Source organism: Cnephaeus nilssonii (assembly GCF_951640355.1).
Source record: "Cnephaeus nilssonii genome assembly, chromosome: 13".
Taxonomy (NCBI): domain Eukaryota; kingdom Metazoa; phylum Chordata; class Mammalia; order Chiroptera; family Vespertilionidae; genus Cnephaeus; species Cnephaeus nilssonii.
The window spans coordinates 18,681,780-18,696,739 of record NC_137084.1 but is presented as its reverse complement, the minus strand read 5'-3'; the positions used below and the strand labels follow the sequence as shown (position 1 = coordinate 18,696,739).

Below are 14,960 nucleotides of genomic sequence, written 5' to 3'. Positions count from 1 at the left end.
CCCCTCAGCTCTGGATGGTGGACAAATGGTGGTAATGCAGGTCCGACTCCCTCTGGTTTGGTCTCGGCCGGACCCAGGGGCACGGCTTCACCCGGATCCAGGGGCCCACGGCCTCACCCGGACCCGGGACCCAGCCTCACCCGGATCCAGGGGCACATGGCCTCGCCCAGACCCAGGATTCAGCTTCATCTGGACCCAGGGGCGCATGGCCTCACCCGGACCCAGGGGCGCGTGGCCTCTCCCGGGCCCGGGACCCAGCCTCACCCGGATCCAGGGGCACACGGCCTCGCCCGGACCCGGGATCTAGCTTCCCCTGGACCCAGGGGCACGTGGCCTCACCCGGACCCAGGGGCGCGTGGCCTCTCCCAGACCCAGGGTCGCGTGGCCTCACCCGGATCCAGGGGCCCACGGCCTCACCCGGACCTGGGACTATTTATCTAATTTTTAAGAGACAGATATTTGCTATTTGTACCACTGTTCAAATTTTACCTACAATTATCCTTTGATAAGTTAATTCTTTGGCGATGTTAACATTCCAGGTGACTTTGCAACTACATAACATAAGCAATGAACGTGTACTGGGCATTTACATTAAGCCAAATACTGCTCCAAGTACGAAGGAACCTTTAGGAGTTCTAAGATTGTATAGGTTCTTGAGTTCATGAAGCTGTAAAGAGAAAGATCATTACAACTTTTTAAGTGCTTAATATAAAAAGATGGAAGTGCTAATGCAAAAGAGGAAGGAAGCAATTTATTCCCAGTAAACTGAAGATAGTCTTGTGGTTGTGTGAGACAAAAACTTAATCATTCCTTGTGCTCCTGTTCCAACATACTCATAGCTTCCAGTAAAATGTTATTTCAGAACATGCAGGTCTGAACAAAGTAAGTGTTAGAACTGATTGGTGGTCACATATGTGAATCTTGCTTCCAGTGACAGAGGAAAAGTCACAGAACTGTAATGAGTCATCCTCCAATTGAGACATTTTTTCTTGGCTTATTTCAAAAGTTTCTTTTCCACCTTAGAGCTTATTTTTGCTCAATATTTTCTTTAGGATAACATTTTAATGTTAATTAATTATATATTATCCCATATAATTATTTCAAGCTCTCTATGACCAGATGCTATTTAAATAACTTTATACTGAAAGTCAGTATAATCCTGTTGAGAAATTAATCTGTTTGATCTAGTCCTAACTTAGACCTAAGAATTTCTCATTATAGGTTACATGGGTGTATGCATTTACTAAAAAACACACAAAGTGTGTGAATTTCACGTATGAAAATTTATCTCAAAAGGACAGTAAACAAACAACCAGAAGAAAAAAGTGAAAGAATTTGGCATATAACAATGGAGGAGAGTGCATCACTACTATGATTAAACAGAAGTAAACTCGGTGTCATGTAAATCACTAAACTGTGGGGCCCCATTCATATTCAAAGAGTAGCTTTGAACAGGATGTTCTCAGCGAATATAGATGAGCTTTACATAGAAAAATAAACATGTATATTTTAGTGAACATTAGTATGAATTTTTTCTTTGCAAGCCACAGAAGTCAACTCTATCTCAGGCAGAAAGAAATTGTTCTAAAAGGATATGTGGTTTTTCTAAGTCAGTGTGCAGACAGAATACCAGGCTCAGAGACGGAGAGCCACCCAGGGAGCTCTGGAGGTTAGGCAGCTCCAACGTCACAGTGTTCCTTTGGAAGATCAGTCTTGTCCTTAGGCTCTGCTGCTATCAATTTGATGCAAAATATTTTGCCCACCTTGAATCACTAACTTACTAACATTAGATAAAAGGGACAAGCATCTGATGCCTGCCTCACCTTTCACAGTGGAAAATAAAAGGAGAGAATTTCTGTCCCTCTACACTCTAAGCAATTCTCTCTAAGATAATTCTAAGGGGGTGCTAATGGCTGGAGAATTTAAAGATTGGGCAATTGTCAAATGCAATTATGTATGTATTTTCAAAAAGAAGAAGAAGAAGAAAAATTCCTTTGTCCCACCTAAAAGTCCTTATTCTATGGAGTCTGAAAGGGGAGAAAGCATTGAACTAGACCAACTTAAGTTCTAGGGATTCTCCTGCAGGGAATCAATAGTGTCAAAGTTATTAAAAACAACATTTAAAAATATTGCTCTTTCATAGAAGGTCCTTTTCTCTCTCTTAACTCATCCTCTGTTCTTATGATAATCCTGGGTAAAGGAATTTTTTAGTCCTGAAGATTATATTTGGGGTGGGTATACTCATAAGTATTTTTGTCAAATAAAAAGCAGGGGCACAGGAAGAGAAGGAGAAAGGAGAGAGAGAGAAAAAGAGAGAGAGAGAGAGAGAGAGAGAGAGAGAGAGAGAGAGAGAGAGGAATCATTAGAAGGAAGTGAAAAGCAAGAGAGGGAAAAACAAAACAAAACAAAACAAAGAAAGAATGGTGGTCCATATCACAAAAGTCAAGAGAGCTGCTTTCAGTACCCCTAGTTTGCAATCCTTGACTGAGACTGAGTTTACCAAGAAAAAGTAGAAATAGGGTGAAAACAAATGCTGAGAAGGAAAACCAAGATCATTATTGTGTGGTAATATATAATTTTTTATTTTGCTGTAATCCAATATACGTGTCCAGTTCCCTTCTCTCACTGAAGGAGACCATGAGAAGAAACTTCACCTCGGTGACTGAGTTTATTCTCCTTGGAATGACCAATCGCCTGGAATTGCAGATTCTCCTCTTCCTGCTGTTTCTGGTCATTTACATGGTCACCATGGCAGGGAATCTGGTGATGATTGTACTCATCCAGGTCAATGCCAGGCTCCACATGCCCATGTACTTTTTCCTGAGCTACTTATCCTTGGTGGATCTGTGCTTCTCTTCCAACATAACCCCGAAGATGCTGGCGCTTTTCTTGTCAGAGAAGAAAACCATTTCCTACCCTGCTTGTCTGGTGCAGTGTTACCTTTATATTGCTTTGGTTCATGTGGAGCTCTATAGTCTGGCTGTGATGGCCTTTGATCGATACATGGCCATCTGCAACCCTCTGCTTTATGGTGTCAAAATGTCCAAGAGTGTGTGTGTGACCCTCATCATGGTGCGTTATGTGTATGGAGCGCTCACTGGACTGATGGAGACCATGTGGACCTACAGATTAGTCTTCTGTGGCCCCAATGAAATTAATCGCTTCTACTGTGCTGACCCACCACTGCTTAAACTGGCTTGTTCTGACACCAAGATAAAAGAAACGTCAATGTTGGTTTGTACTGGAAGTAACCTTACCTTTTCTCTCCTCATCATCCTGGTTTCTTACCTTTATATTTTTTCTGCTATCCTGAGGATGCATTCCACAGAAGGCAGGCGCAAAGCTTTCTCTCCCTGTGGCTCCCATCTAACAGCTGTCACTGTATTCTATGTAACTCTCTTCATCATGTATCTTAGACCCCCCTCAAAGGAATCTGTGGAACAGGGGGAAAAAGTTGCTGTATTTTATACCACAGTAATTCCCATGTTGAACCCCATGATTTATAGCCTTAGAAATAAAGATGTGAAAGAAGCATTAACCAGAGAGCTGTTCAGGAAAAAATTATTTCCCTAAAATATATCACTACTAGAGGCCCGGTGCATGAATTCGTGCACAGGTGGGGTCCCTCAGGGTGGCCTTTGGGGATTGGGCCCCAGCTCGTGCCCCCAGCCTCACAGCCCCAGCTCATGCCCCCAACCTTGCAGCCCCGCAGCCCTGCCTGGCACCCCACCTTGGCCTGGCGCCACCCACTCACCTGCTCCACCATCCCGCCACACTCCTGCTCTTGTCGGGGCCCATTGGGGCCTGCAGCGCCTCCACTGCCGCCCGCTGCCAGTGCTGCATTGCCGATGCCCACCATGGTCTGCACTGCCCCCTGGTGGTCAGCATACATCATAGCGAGCGGTCGAACTCCCAGTCGAACTCCTGGGACAATTAGGCTTTTATTATATAGGATTCTTTTGGTTCTAAAACACTTTTTAGACCTTTCTCCTAAGTTATGGTAAAATAAGAAATATGGCATACCAATGGAAAACACTGCATTTTTAAAAAGTTTAATGGTTTTTTAAAATCAAAACATAGTAAATAAAGTTTTTATTATAAAAGTTTACATTTTTATAATTGTCAGTCATTTTGTTCACCAGTTACTGTAATTTCTTTGCCTTTTATGCACATGATAGAATTATGTTTCTCTTTTGGGTTTAGGTGAAAGTGTGTTGCTATTTCTGGACAATGAATTAGATTAGAGTTCATATGTGTCAATTCTCAGTTCAGCATATAATTGTTGGTAAGAAAACCCTTCAGTGGGTTTTTTATTTCTATGATGAGCATCATGGGTTCTTGAGTGAGGAGATGTGAAACAGAGCTCACTGTCAATTCATAATAGAAACATAGAATGAATGAGAAATGCCCTTTGTTTTATAAACTACTGCAATATGTTGAGTTACTTATTTCTAGGAAATAGCCTCTCCTGCCTCATACAATATTAATCATATAAAATTTAAACAGGTGGGATGCATACCATATAGAAATTAAACACCACAACCCCCTCAAAAAAATCACAATTGGGATTTTATATTCTTCCAGTCTTTTTTTTCTATGTTTTTACATATATGCACGTGTTTAGTTAAAATCATTTATTGTAATTATTGTTTTAATTGCTAATGTAAACTATGTATATTGTTTCAAAAGTCAATTCATATTATAAGACTTATATGAACCTTTGTCTCACTTCTTACTCACTCTTGTCTTCCCATAGATATCATCTTCTTATTATTTCCTTTGGTAATTAACTCATTTTAAATTATATCATGATATGTCTAGTTGTTGATTTTTCAATCATGCACATGATTGATTGACATCTTTTTTTATTGAAAATAAAATATTACAATTCTTCCACAAATTCCTGAATTCCTATCCAAGAACCACCACTTCTTTCTTCTCATCTTCACAATCTGGCCACATTTGAATTTTTTCTTAAATAAATATTTGTTTTTTAAAATACTATGAATATATCATTAGTGATACCTTAATAATACTATGAGTAACACTGAGAGCATTACCAATACTAATTACTAAGATCATTAGTAATACTATGAATGTAGTTCTCTGTTTGCACAATTGTTTGATTTTCATAGAGTTGAGAGTTGTCTTTACTTTTGCTTTTATTTTTATATCTACTTTCCCCAAAACTGTCACTGAACTATACAGGACCTTCTATAGAGACAAAGTGATAGATGACCTATAATATGCACACTTTCTCCCTAGAGGCTTCTATCTTACTCTTGGATTTTGCAAGGTTGCTTTCTAGATCTGTTGCTGAGCTGTTAAGACAGTGATTGCTATCATTGGTTTAAAGTGTTCATTCACTGAACTTATGTTGATCACTGGACAATATATTAGAAACTGGAGATTCAACAATAAACAAGACAAAAAAGTCCTCTATTAAGCTTTAGGAGGGAGGGGAGTCAGATAGCAAACAAACAGATAGAATACCTCCTCTGTAATACTTTTAACAATAAAGATAAATTAAAAAAGGAATATCTCAAGTATGGGTAAATGCTGTGGAGAGAGTAAGACAAGTCAATATGGAAGATGGTAACTGGCAACATCAGAAGTGAAGGTCATGCTAATGGGTTAGCTTCAATGGATGGGAAAGGACTCTTGGAGAAGTGACATTTGAGTTGCAGTCTAGATATACAGCATAAGGCAATCATAACCAAAGTCTTTGGGAATTGTAACCAGGAGAATCAAAGTTTTAGGCATGAAGCCTGGCATGTTAGAATAACAAAAAGAAAGGCCATGTGTCTGGAGCTTAATAAATGGGAGAAACAACAGGTGATGTTGATGCCAGGAAACCAAACATGGGAGGCATGGTAGAAACAACAAATTAAATATAGTCTTTCATATATTTAACATACACTGAGTGGCCAGATTATTATGATCTCTGAACGCATAATAATACGGCTACTCAGTGTACTTATGTACAAGGAAAAGCTTGCAAATCTTGTTATGTCAAGGGACCAGGAGGTAGTGGCCCCCAGCCTCTGGCTAGTAAGTCCTCTGCTTCTTTCTAACTACCCACAATGCAGTTCTTATACATGGAAAAGCCTTATTTTAAAATCCCAACTCTGTGTTCAGTCTACACTGAGTGGCCAGATTATTATGAGTTCAGAGATCATAATAATCTGGCCACTCAGTGTATATTTGTTGATTATTGTCTATATGAAGCACTGTTGTTGTCATTGGTAGTTACCAGTGTCTCACATTCCATGTGTTTTTGTTCTGGAAACTAATCATTTGTACCTAGTATTATTTATTTAAGTATCTCATCAATGTGCAAACTTCTTTTAGGGAACAGATATTCTATTCATATTTGTATTCTGGGGAGTAAACAGCACTGAACTTTTCACTGAGAACATATTTTGTGTGAATTAGTTAAAGGACAAACAAAGTAGGAAATAAGTTAGAGAACTTGAAATGATGAAGACAATGACCTGAATTCGGTTTCATGAATTGTGTCCCCAAAGTATTTTTTTTTTTTTAAATTTCTTTATTGATTAAGGTGTCACATATTTGTCCTCATCCCCCCATTCCCATCCCACACCCCTCCCCTTGGATGCCCCAACCCTCTGTTGAACTTAAGCATTGGTTAGGCTCATATGCATGCACACAAGACCTTTGGTTGATCTCTCCCCCCTCCCCCCACCCTCCCCTATCCTCCCTCTGAGGCCTGATAGTCCGATCGATGCCTCCTTGTTTCTGGTTCTGTTCTTGTTCATCAGTCTATGTTGTTCATCATTTCCCCTAGATGAGCGAAATCATGTGTCACTATAGATATACTTATAAGAATTGAATGTGCGACGAGCAATAATAGTTATGCTGACAGGCCAATGAATCAGTCTGTAGTGAGTTTCTTTCTGGACCAACAGTTCTTTTGAGACCCAATATCAATGTCCACCGGTTCCCTATGAGTACATGTCGGCACTGACCCCTCAGCTCTGGATGGTGGACAAATGGTGGTAATGCAGGTCCGACTCCCTCTGGTTTGGTCTCGGCTGGACCCAGGGGCACTGCTTCACCCGGATCCAGGGGCCAACGGCCTCGCCCGGACCCGGGGCCAGGCTCACCCGGATCCAGGGGCCCGCGGCCTCGCCCCGACCCGGGGCCCAGGGCTCACCCGGCTCCAGGGGCCCGCGGCCACGCCCGGACCCGGGGCCCAGGGCTCACCCGGCTCCAGGGGCCCGCGGCCTCGCCCGGACCCGGGGCCCAGGGCTCACCCGGCTCCAGGGGCCCGCGGCCTCGCCCGGACCCGGGGCCCAGGGCTCACCCGGCTCCAGGGGCCCGCGGCCTCGCCCCGACCCGGGGCCCAGGGCTCACCCGGCTCCAGGGGCCCGCGGCCTCGCCCCGACCCGGGGCCCAGGGCTCACCCGGCTCCAGGGGCCCGCGGCCTCGCCCCGACCCGGGGCCCAGGGCTCACCCGGCTCCAGGGGCCCGCGGCCTCGCCCCGACCCGGGGCCCAGGGCTCACCCGGCTCCAGGGGCCCGCGGCCTCGCCCCGACCCGGGGCCCAGGGCTCACGCGGCTCCAGGGGCCCGCGGCCTCGCCCCGACCCGGGGCCCAGGGCTCACCCGGCTCCAGGGGCCCGCGGCCACGCCCCGACCCGGGGCCCAGGGCTCACCCGGCTCCAGGGGCCCGCGGCCTCGCCCCGACCCGGGGCCCAGGGCTCACCCGGCTCCAGGGGCCCGCGGCCACGCCCCGACCCGGGGCCCAGGGCTCACCCGGCTCCAGGGGCCCGCGGCCACGCCCCGACCCGGGGCCCAGGGCTCACCCGGCTCCAGGGGCCCGCGGCCTCGCCCCGACCCGGGGCCCAGGGCTCACCCGGCTCCAGGGGCCCCGCGGCCACGCCCGGACCCGGGGCCCAGGGCTCACCCGGCTCCAGGGGCCCGCGGCCTCGCCCGGACCCGGGGCCCAGGGCTCACCCGGCTCCAGGGGCCCGCGGCCTCGCCCGGACCCGGGGCCCAGGGCTCACCCGGCTCCAGGGGCCCGCGGCCTCGCCCGGACCCGGGGCCCAGGGCTCACCCGGCTCCAGGGGCCCGCGGCCTCGCCCGGACCCGGGGCCCAGGGCTCACCCGGCTCCAGGGGCCCGCGGCCTCGCCCGGACCCGGGGCCCAGGGCTCACCCGGCTCCAGGGGCCCGCGGCCTCGCCCCGACCCGGGGCCCAGGGCTCACCCGGCTCCAGGGGCCCGCGGCCTCGCCCGGACCCGGGGCCCAGGGCTCACCCGGCTCCAGGGGCCCGCGGCCTCGCCCGGACCCGGGGGCCCAGGGCTCACCCGGCTCCAGGGGCCCGCGGCCTCGCCCGGACCCGGGGCCCAGGGCTCACCCGGCTCCAGGGGCCCGCGGCCTCGCCCGGACCCGGGGGCCCAGGGCTCACCCGGCTCCAGGGGCCCGCGGCCTCGCCCGGACCCGGGGCCCAGGGCTCACCCGGCTCCAGGGGCCCGCGGCCTCGCCCGGACCCGGGGCCCAGGGCTCACCCGGCTCCAGGGGCCCGCGGCCTCGCCCGGACCCGGGGCCCAGGCTCACCCGGCTCCAGGGGCCCGCGGCCTCGCCCGGACCCGGGGCCCAGGGCTCACCCGGCTCCAGGGGCCCGCGGCCTCGCCCGGACCCGGGGCCCAGGGCTCACCCGGCTCCAGGGGCCCGCGGCCTCGCCCGGACCCGGGGCCCAGGGCTCACCCGGCTCCAGGGGCCCGCGGCCTCGCCCCGACCCGGGGCCCAGGGCTCACCCGGCTCCAGGGGCCCGCGGCCTCGCCCCGACCCGGGGCCCAGGGCTCACCCGGCTCCAGGGGCCCGCGGCCTCGCCCCGACCCGGGGCCCAGGGCTCACCCGGCTCCAGGGGCCCGCGGCCTCGCCCCGACCCGGGGCCCAGGGCTCACCCGGCTCCAGGGGCCCGCGGCCACGCCCCGACCCGGGGCCCAGGGCTCACCCGGCTCCAGGGGCCCGCGGCCTCGCCCCGACCCGGGGCCCAGGGCTCACCCGGCTCCAGGGGCCCGCGGCCTCGCCCCGACCCGGGGCCCAGGGCTCACCCGGCTCCAGGGGCCCGCGGCCTCGCCCCGACCCGGGGCCCAGGGCTCACCCGGCTCCAGGGGCCCGCGGCCTCGCCCGGACCCGGGGCCCAGGGCTCACCCGGCTCCAGGGGCCCGCGGCCTCGCCCGGACCCGGGGCCCAGGGCTCACCCGGCTCCAGGGGCCCGCGGCCTCGCCCAGACCCAGGATTCAGCCTCACCCGGACCCAGGGGCGCACGGCCTCGCCCGGACCCAGGATTCAGCTTCACCCGGACCCAGGGGCACGTGGCCTCACCCGGACCCGGGGCCCAGCCTCACCCTGACCCAGTTCCCAGCCTCACCCATACCCAGGGGCACGCGGCTTCACCCGGATCCGGGACCCAGCGGGGTTTCGTCTTCTTGATCCCAATTCCTGTTGGTCAATTCCCTCTCAGCAATTCCTTCGGCCATTTTCTCAGAGTTCCAGGGCAGCCACCGCAGAACTCGTTGGGCGGCGGGCTCGGCGAAGCTCCGGTGTGCCCGGTGCGCGGCGGCGGGCTGGTCCGGGGTGGCTGCGTCGGCCCTTGGGTCTGCAGCGGTGGCCGGTCGCCGAGCGTGCGCACCTGGCCGCTTCCGGGGTGTTGAGATTCTTGAAGGACTCGGAGGTCAGCAAGCGCGTAGTCTCCCGCCCCATGTCTCCCAGGGGCTCGTCTGTCCGTGCTCGGCAGCGAGTGAAGCCTTCCCCTCAGCCGGAGACTGCTGGGGGAACTGCACCGAGCACGTTCCAGGCCGCCATTGTGTCGCCTGAGCCGTAGTTTTTAAAGTGTGGTCTTTGGGTCACCGGCATCAGCTTCATCCCGCGTACCCCTCTCTTTTATTCTAGTTGTATAGCTTCCGCTCAGTTAGCCCTCCGGTGGTTCTGGATGGTGTCTGCTCTGCTCTCCCGTTGTAGTCTCAAAACCGTTGTGGTAGGCAGCAATCAGGCTTCTGCCCTATGCCTCCATCTTGGTCCTTGTTTGTATAGTTAAGTCTTGATTGTTGTTGGTGTCACTGGGAGGAATTGTCCTCCAGGCCTATTGGCCGTGCGGACCCTCTGTGTCTATAAAGGAAGAGTTGCTGTGCGGAAGACACGCCTATGTGCCGGGTCTTGGTGCAGCAAGGCTTCGGCGCTCACTGCGTCTGCCTCTTGAATGTGTCCCTTATGGGAGTGGTCGAAGTCTGGTGTCATCTCACACCGACCACTAGATGCCCTCATTTCTGGGTCTCCAATGTAGTGTAGGTCAGCTACTGCCTGTGGCCCCTCAGCAGGAATTACAGCATCCCTTATATTCGTGACCTGTTTCGGTGCCTTCCCCTTTTGGCTGCCTCCCTATCGCTCAGCTTCCCCAATCTCCCTAGGTGGTCGCTCTTGATATCCCCCTTTGTGGGCTGAGTGCAAAGTCTTGGTGTTGTTAAGCCTTGATTGCTGTTGGTACACTGGGAGTATGTGACCTCCGGCCCAATTGGCTGTGAGGATCAGCTGTGTCTATGCCGGGAGACAGCCCCATTCAACTAGACTTGCAAAATTGTAAAAGCCTCTGTGTTCAGCTTGGATGGGGCGGAGTTACAGGGCGGAGCCTACCGCCTTGGCTTCCTGTCAGCCCCGCCCTATGAGGTTCCTGTGTCCCTCTGTACTCCCAGCAAACACCTCTGAGAGAAAAGTGCCCTGGAGTTTCGCGCGCTGCCAAACAGTCTAGTCTCTCCCCCAATGAATCTGGATTCCCAGATTCTCTCCCGGAACTGGGTTTCCGTGTAGTCAGAATTGGGGCTCACCTCAGTCTGGCGCTTTTGTCTCCTTCCCTCCAGGGCGACTCAGCGGCACAGTCAACAGCCCATCCTCCGCGCACAATCCCCTGCGCGCCTCCGGTGCTCTGCTCTTCGCCGCCTCTCTGCACCTCTGTCCCACAGCTCAGCTTTCCCCAGTATGAGCCTGGCATCCCCGGGACTTTCCCGGAACTGGGGTTCAGTGCAGTTGGAACTAGGGATTCAGCACAGTCCGGAGCTTTTGTCTCCTTCCCGCTAGGGCAATCCAGCGGCACAGACAACAGACCCTCCTCTGCGCGCATTCCCGTGCGCGGCTCCGGCGCAGCTCCTCTGTGTCTCCGTCCCACAGCTCAGACTCCCCCAGCATGAGCCCGGCTTCCCAGGGTTTCGCCGGGAAATGGGGTTCAGTGCAGTCGGAGCTGGGGTTCAGCACAATCTGGCGCTTTTATCTCCTTCCCGCCAGAGAACGCCAGCCAGGCCGTCAGCCGCCCCTTCCTCTCCGGCTCCGTCTTCCCCGCACGCTCGCGGGCTCGTGTCTCCGCCTGTGTCTCCATACCTCAAGCTTTTACGGCTTCTCTGATTTTCCTTGTGGTTTTCTTTTTCCTTCTAATTGTGCGCATTTCAGTCAGCCAGCTTTCCTGTGGTTCTGGATGATGTCCGTTTTGACTTTTAGTTGTGTTTTTGATATTGTTGTGCCCGGCTGTAGGTTAGGTGTTTAACCTATGCCGCCATCTTGGTTTCTCCCATATTGGTGCTCCTCGTCCCCAAAGTATTGTAAATTCGTTTTTCATTATCGTCTTAAATATTGCCCTACTACTCATAGCAGACAAATGATCTAAACATCAATGAATTATAAAATATAGAATTAAAAAATCTTGAATTGAGAAAGTGTAGTACTACCAATTAGTATTTCTCCCCATGAGAATGCTCTCCATTGGGATTTCATTTTTAATTGTTTCTTGAAACAGTTGGGGATTCTCCTGAGATAAATGCTGATGTCAATAAGTTGGGTATAAATCCTATAGCACCAGTAAGAATTTGACCTTTGTGGTCACTAAGAAGATACTCACATTTTTACAGGTAGGAGAGGAAAAGTGTTTACATATTAGTTTTCAATATCTAGCAATTTATGTATTTGCTTCACTAGGTTGCATACTTTTTAGATATTGATGTGTTGAAATAGGGGCAATTTCACAGGAAATTTGCACAGACAATGCATATTCTATGAGAAAAAATCTATAGGGTGGTTGCTCGACTCTGTCTTTCTCTATGTTACCAGTGTTTTTGAATTGAAATCCTGGTAGAATTTCATACTATGGCTCTCCAACAGATGTTTCAATAAGATTAGTTTCAAATAACATTCTTTTTCTGTTTTTCATTTACCTAATTTCTGGGTATCTTCTGCCATCAATTTCCATAAGAAAAAAAAATTAGAAAATTTAGATCCATGAAGTTTATTAATAGTTTAAAAATTTTCTGACTTCTCAGAATTAAAGTCTATGCTCATATAGGCATTTTCTTGTGAGCATTAAACATATGGAGAAGTTAGCTTCAGTATATGAAGCTTTGAGGTTTAGACTAGAAGCTCTCTAAGTCCTTTATGGTTCTCTTATTTATAAGGTCCTGGATTCTTTCCCAATGTCCTGTTTCTTTCTAAGATCTGTTTTTTGTTTTGTTTTGTTTTTACAAGCCATGCTTGTACTCCAGAGAAACATCCCCGCCCGCCCCCTGAATTTCTTTTTCAACCAAGATACTTGAACTATGAATCAGTCTGATAATAATAAAAAACTAAATTAGATAAAAGATCTTACAACAATAAGTTGATGAAGAGTATTCTGATCCTTCTTTTGCCAGGTGCCACATGCAGCTATGTGACTCATCCAGGTTTCTAACTGCATATGAGTGTCTGCTGTGAGTGTTTCTTGATGCTTAGGGCCAGTCTGACAGATCTCCCATGGGCTATATCTTATATTAGTTGTCTCTGCCATAGCCCCAGAATTCTAAAATTAAAATATGGTTAGTGATGATGTTTTCTACTAAAAAATGACGTTTGCCTATAGCCAGTGAGATCTAAGCAAAATTGCAAAGATCTTAGACACAAGTCAGCACTATAATCTAGATAATGAACTGGAAAAGTTGCTCATTGGGCATAGAGTTCAAAGAAGAGCTCTTGGCTTCCTTTTTGCCAATTGAATCACAATACCTAGATTCCTGGAGCAAATTTCCTTTTAGTTTTAAGTTAGGGCACTGATACCTTGGCTGCCTGTCTTTCTTCCTTTCTTCTCACTCTTCCATCTCTTACCTTTGTTAGAATGTCTGGTCTGTCCCTATCATCTATACCTAAGAAAAGAAAGAAAGAAAGAAAGAAAGAAAGAAAGAAAGAAAGAAAGAAAGAAAGAAAGAAAGAAAGGAAGGAAGGAAGGAAGGAAGGAAGGAAGGAAGGAAGGAAGGAAGGAAGGAAGAGGCCAGTTCTACTTCAAGATCCTATTTTATTCATATTTATTTTTCCTGGTAGCTTACAGTGCAATCATTGGTGCAGAATAAGAAGCAATAAAGTTTGTTAACTTTGTATCCCCACCTGTTACCTGTGGAAGTGGGGTTCTTGCATGGGAGGATGAGTGATCTCTATTTTGTGGAATTAAACCCCTGCGATTCCACTGTCCCATTTCCCTCTGTTCCGCCATAGAAAAAGTTCAATCTTGTCTTCAGCAGGGCAAGAATTCAGGCCACGCACAGAGTCTCCACTCCATAATAAAGCACAGGGCAGTCCAGCAGCCTGTGTGTGGAGTCTGCCTGGCCCTGGGCCAAGCAGCTACTGAAGACCACATGGCAGGCAAATGCAAGGGGCGACTGCAGGTCACAAAGCGAGGGAATGCCAGGGCAAGAACAAAACAAGAGAGAGAGAACACTTTGCCTTGGGGATTTTACCCTTTCAAGAATATGCGTGCTTGCAGTGGCTCCACCCTTCTGGCCAATTCATTGTTTTCCAGGCTAGACTGACAGGCACGCACTTCCCTATGTGACCCCAACTTCCTTGTGCCTACTAGTATATCCCTCTTTGTTTGATCCCTTCCCCCAGCGATCTGCAGGGAATGGATTGGTGGTTCCCTGGGAGCCTGAAGCTGTAGCTTCCTGGTGAAGCTGTCCTGATGACCATGCCTACAATGCTGGCTTCCCTTTTGCTCTGTTCCTATTATTAATATTAATAAATTAACTAATTATAATGATAAAAATTGAATTTAACATTTTTGGCAAAAGTTATTCTCTTTCCCCAAGCAGTCCATTCAACTGAGAGGAAGTGATGAGCTTTCCTGAGGAATACCATGTTACAGAGGAAGAACACTAAACTGGGAACTATATCTTATTCCTCTTCTAGTTCTTCCATTTCTGAGCTGCAAGCCAGAATTACTTGCTATAAGCATGCATACATGAATGGCTTACCAGGTTTTATAAAGTGTCTTAAAGTGTTTTATGAACTATAAAATTTAAGGTTAATAAAATGGGTATAGTTATTGAAATACCTCATAATATTCAATAGCTATGAGGATAAGATTTGAAACCGAAAGGTCCAAGAAAGCATCTGTGTTTCTTGAATGCAAAATGGCATGATATAGTAACTATTTCATAGGACATGTAGATTAAAATAAAATAATAAATGGAAAGTACTTTAATATGGTGCGTGGAATATAAGAACCCAACAATTATTATGATTGTTGTTGCATTGTTACAACTTTAAGCAGCAAATTAATCACATTTGTTAGTTTCACTTATATTCTAGGGCAGGTAAAAAATGAAGAACTGTCACATCAATATTCTAAATCTGTTCAGAGAATATCAAAAGTTTTACACAGCCTTTGACAAATTATCTGATAATGACATTTGCTAATGTCAAAACTGCCCCACAGAATATAATATTTAGAAATAAACTTCAATTTATGCAATTGCTAGCATTTAAAAAATTTTTTTTTGGTAAATTTGTACTCGGTGAGATAGATAATACATCGGTAAATCACCAAACTGGGAAATATGAGATGAAGGTCTGATGGGTTATGTCATCTCATCTCTGTACAATTCAATTTCTCAGTGTTCAGAATGATCTTTACCTGTGTTATCTTCAAAG

The 14,960-nt window shown here is 48.9% G+C and overlaps 1 protein-coding gene across 1 annotated transcript; it reads left to right on the top strand.

Annotated features, from left to right (window-relative positions):
• Positions 1–2,637: 2,637 nt before the first annotated feature.
• Positions 2,638–3,573, top strand: LOC307109351 (olfactory receptor 5M8-like; the record flags this gene model as incomplete). Its single annotated transcript, XM_079788037.1, has 1 exon — positions 2,638–3,573. One exon carries the CDS (start codon positions 2,638–2,640, stop codon positions 3,571–3,573), a length of 936 nt encoding a protein of 311 aa, XP_079644163.1.
• Between the last annotated feature and the right edge of the window lie 11,387 nt (positions 3,574–14,960).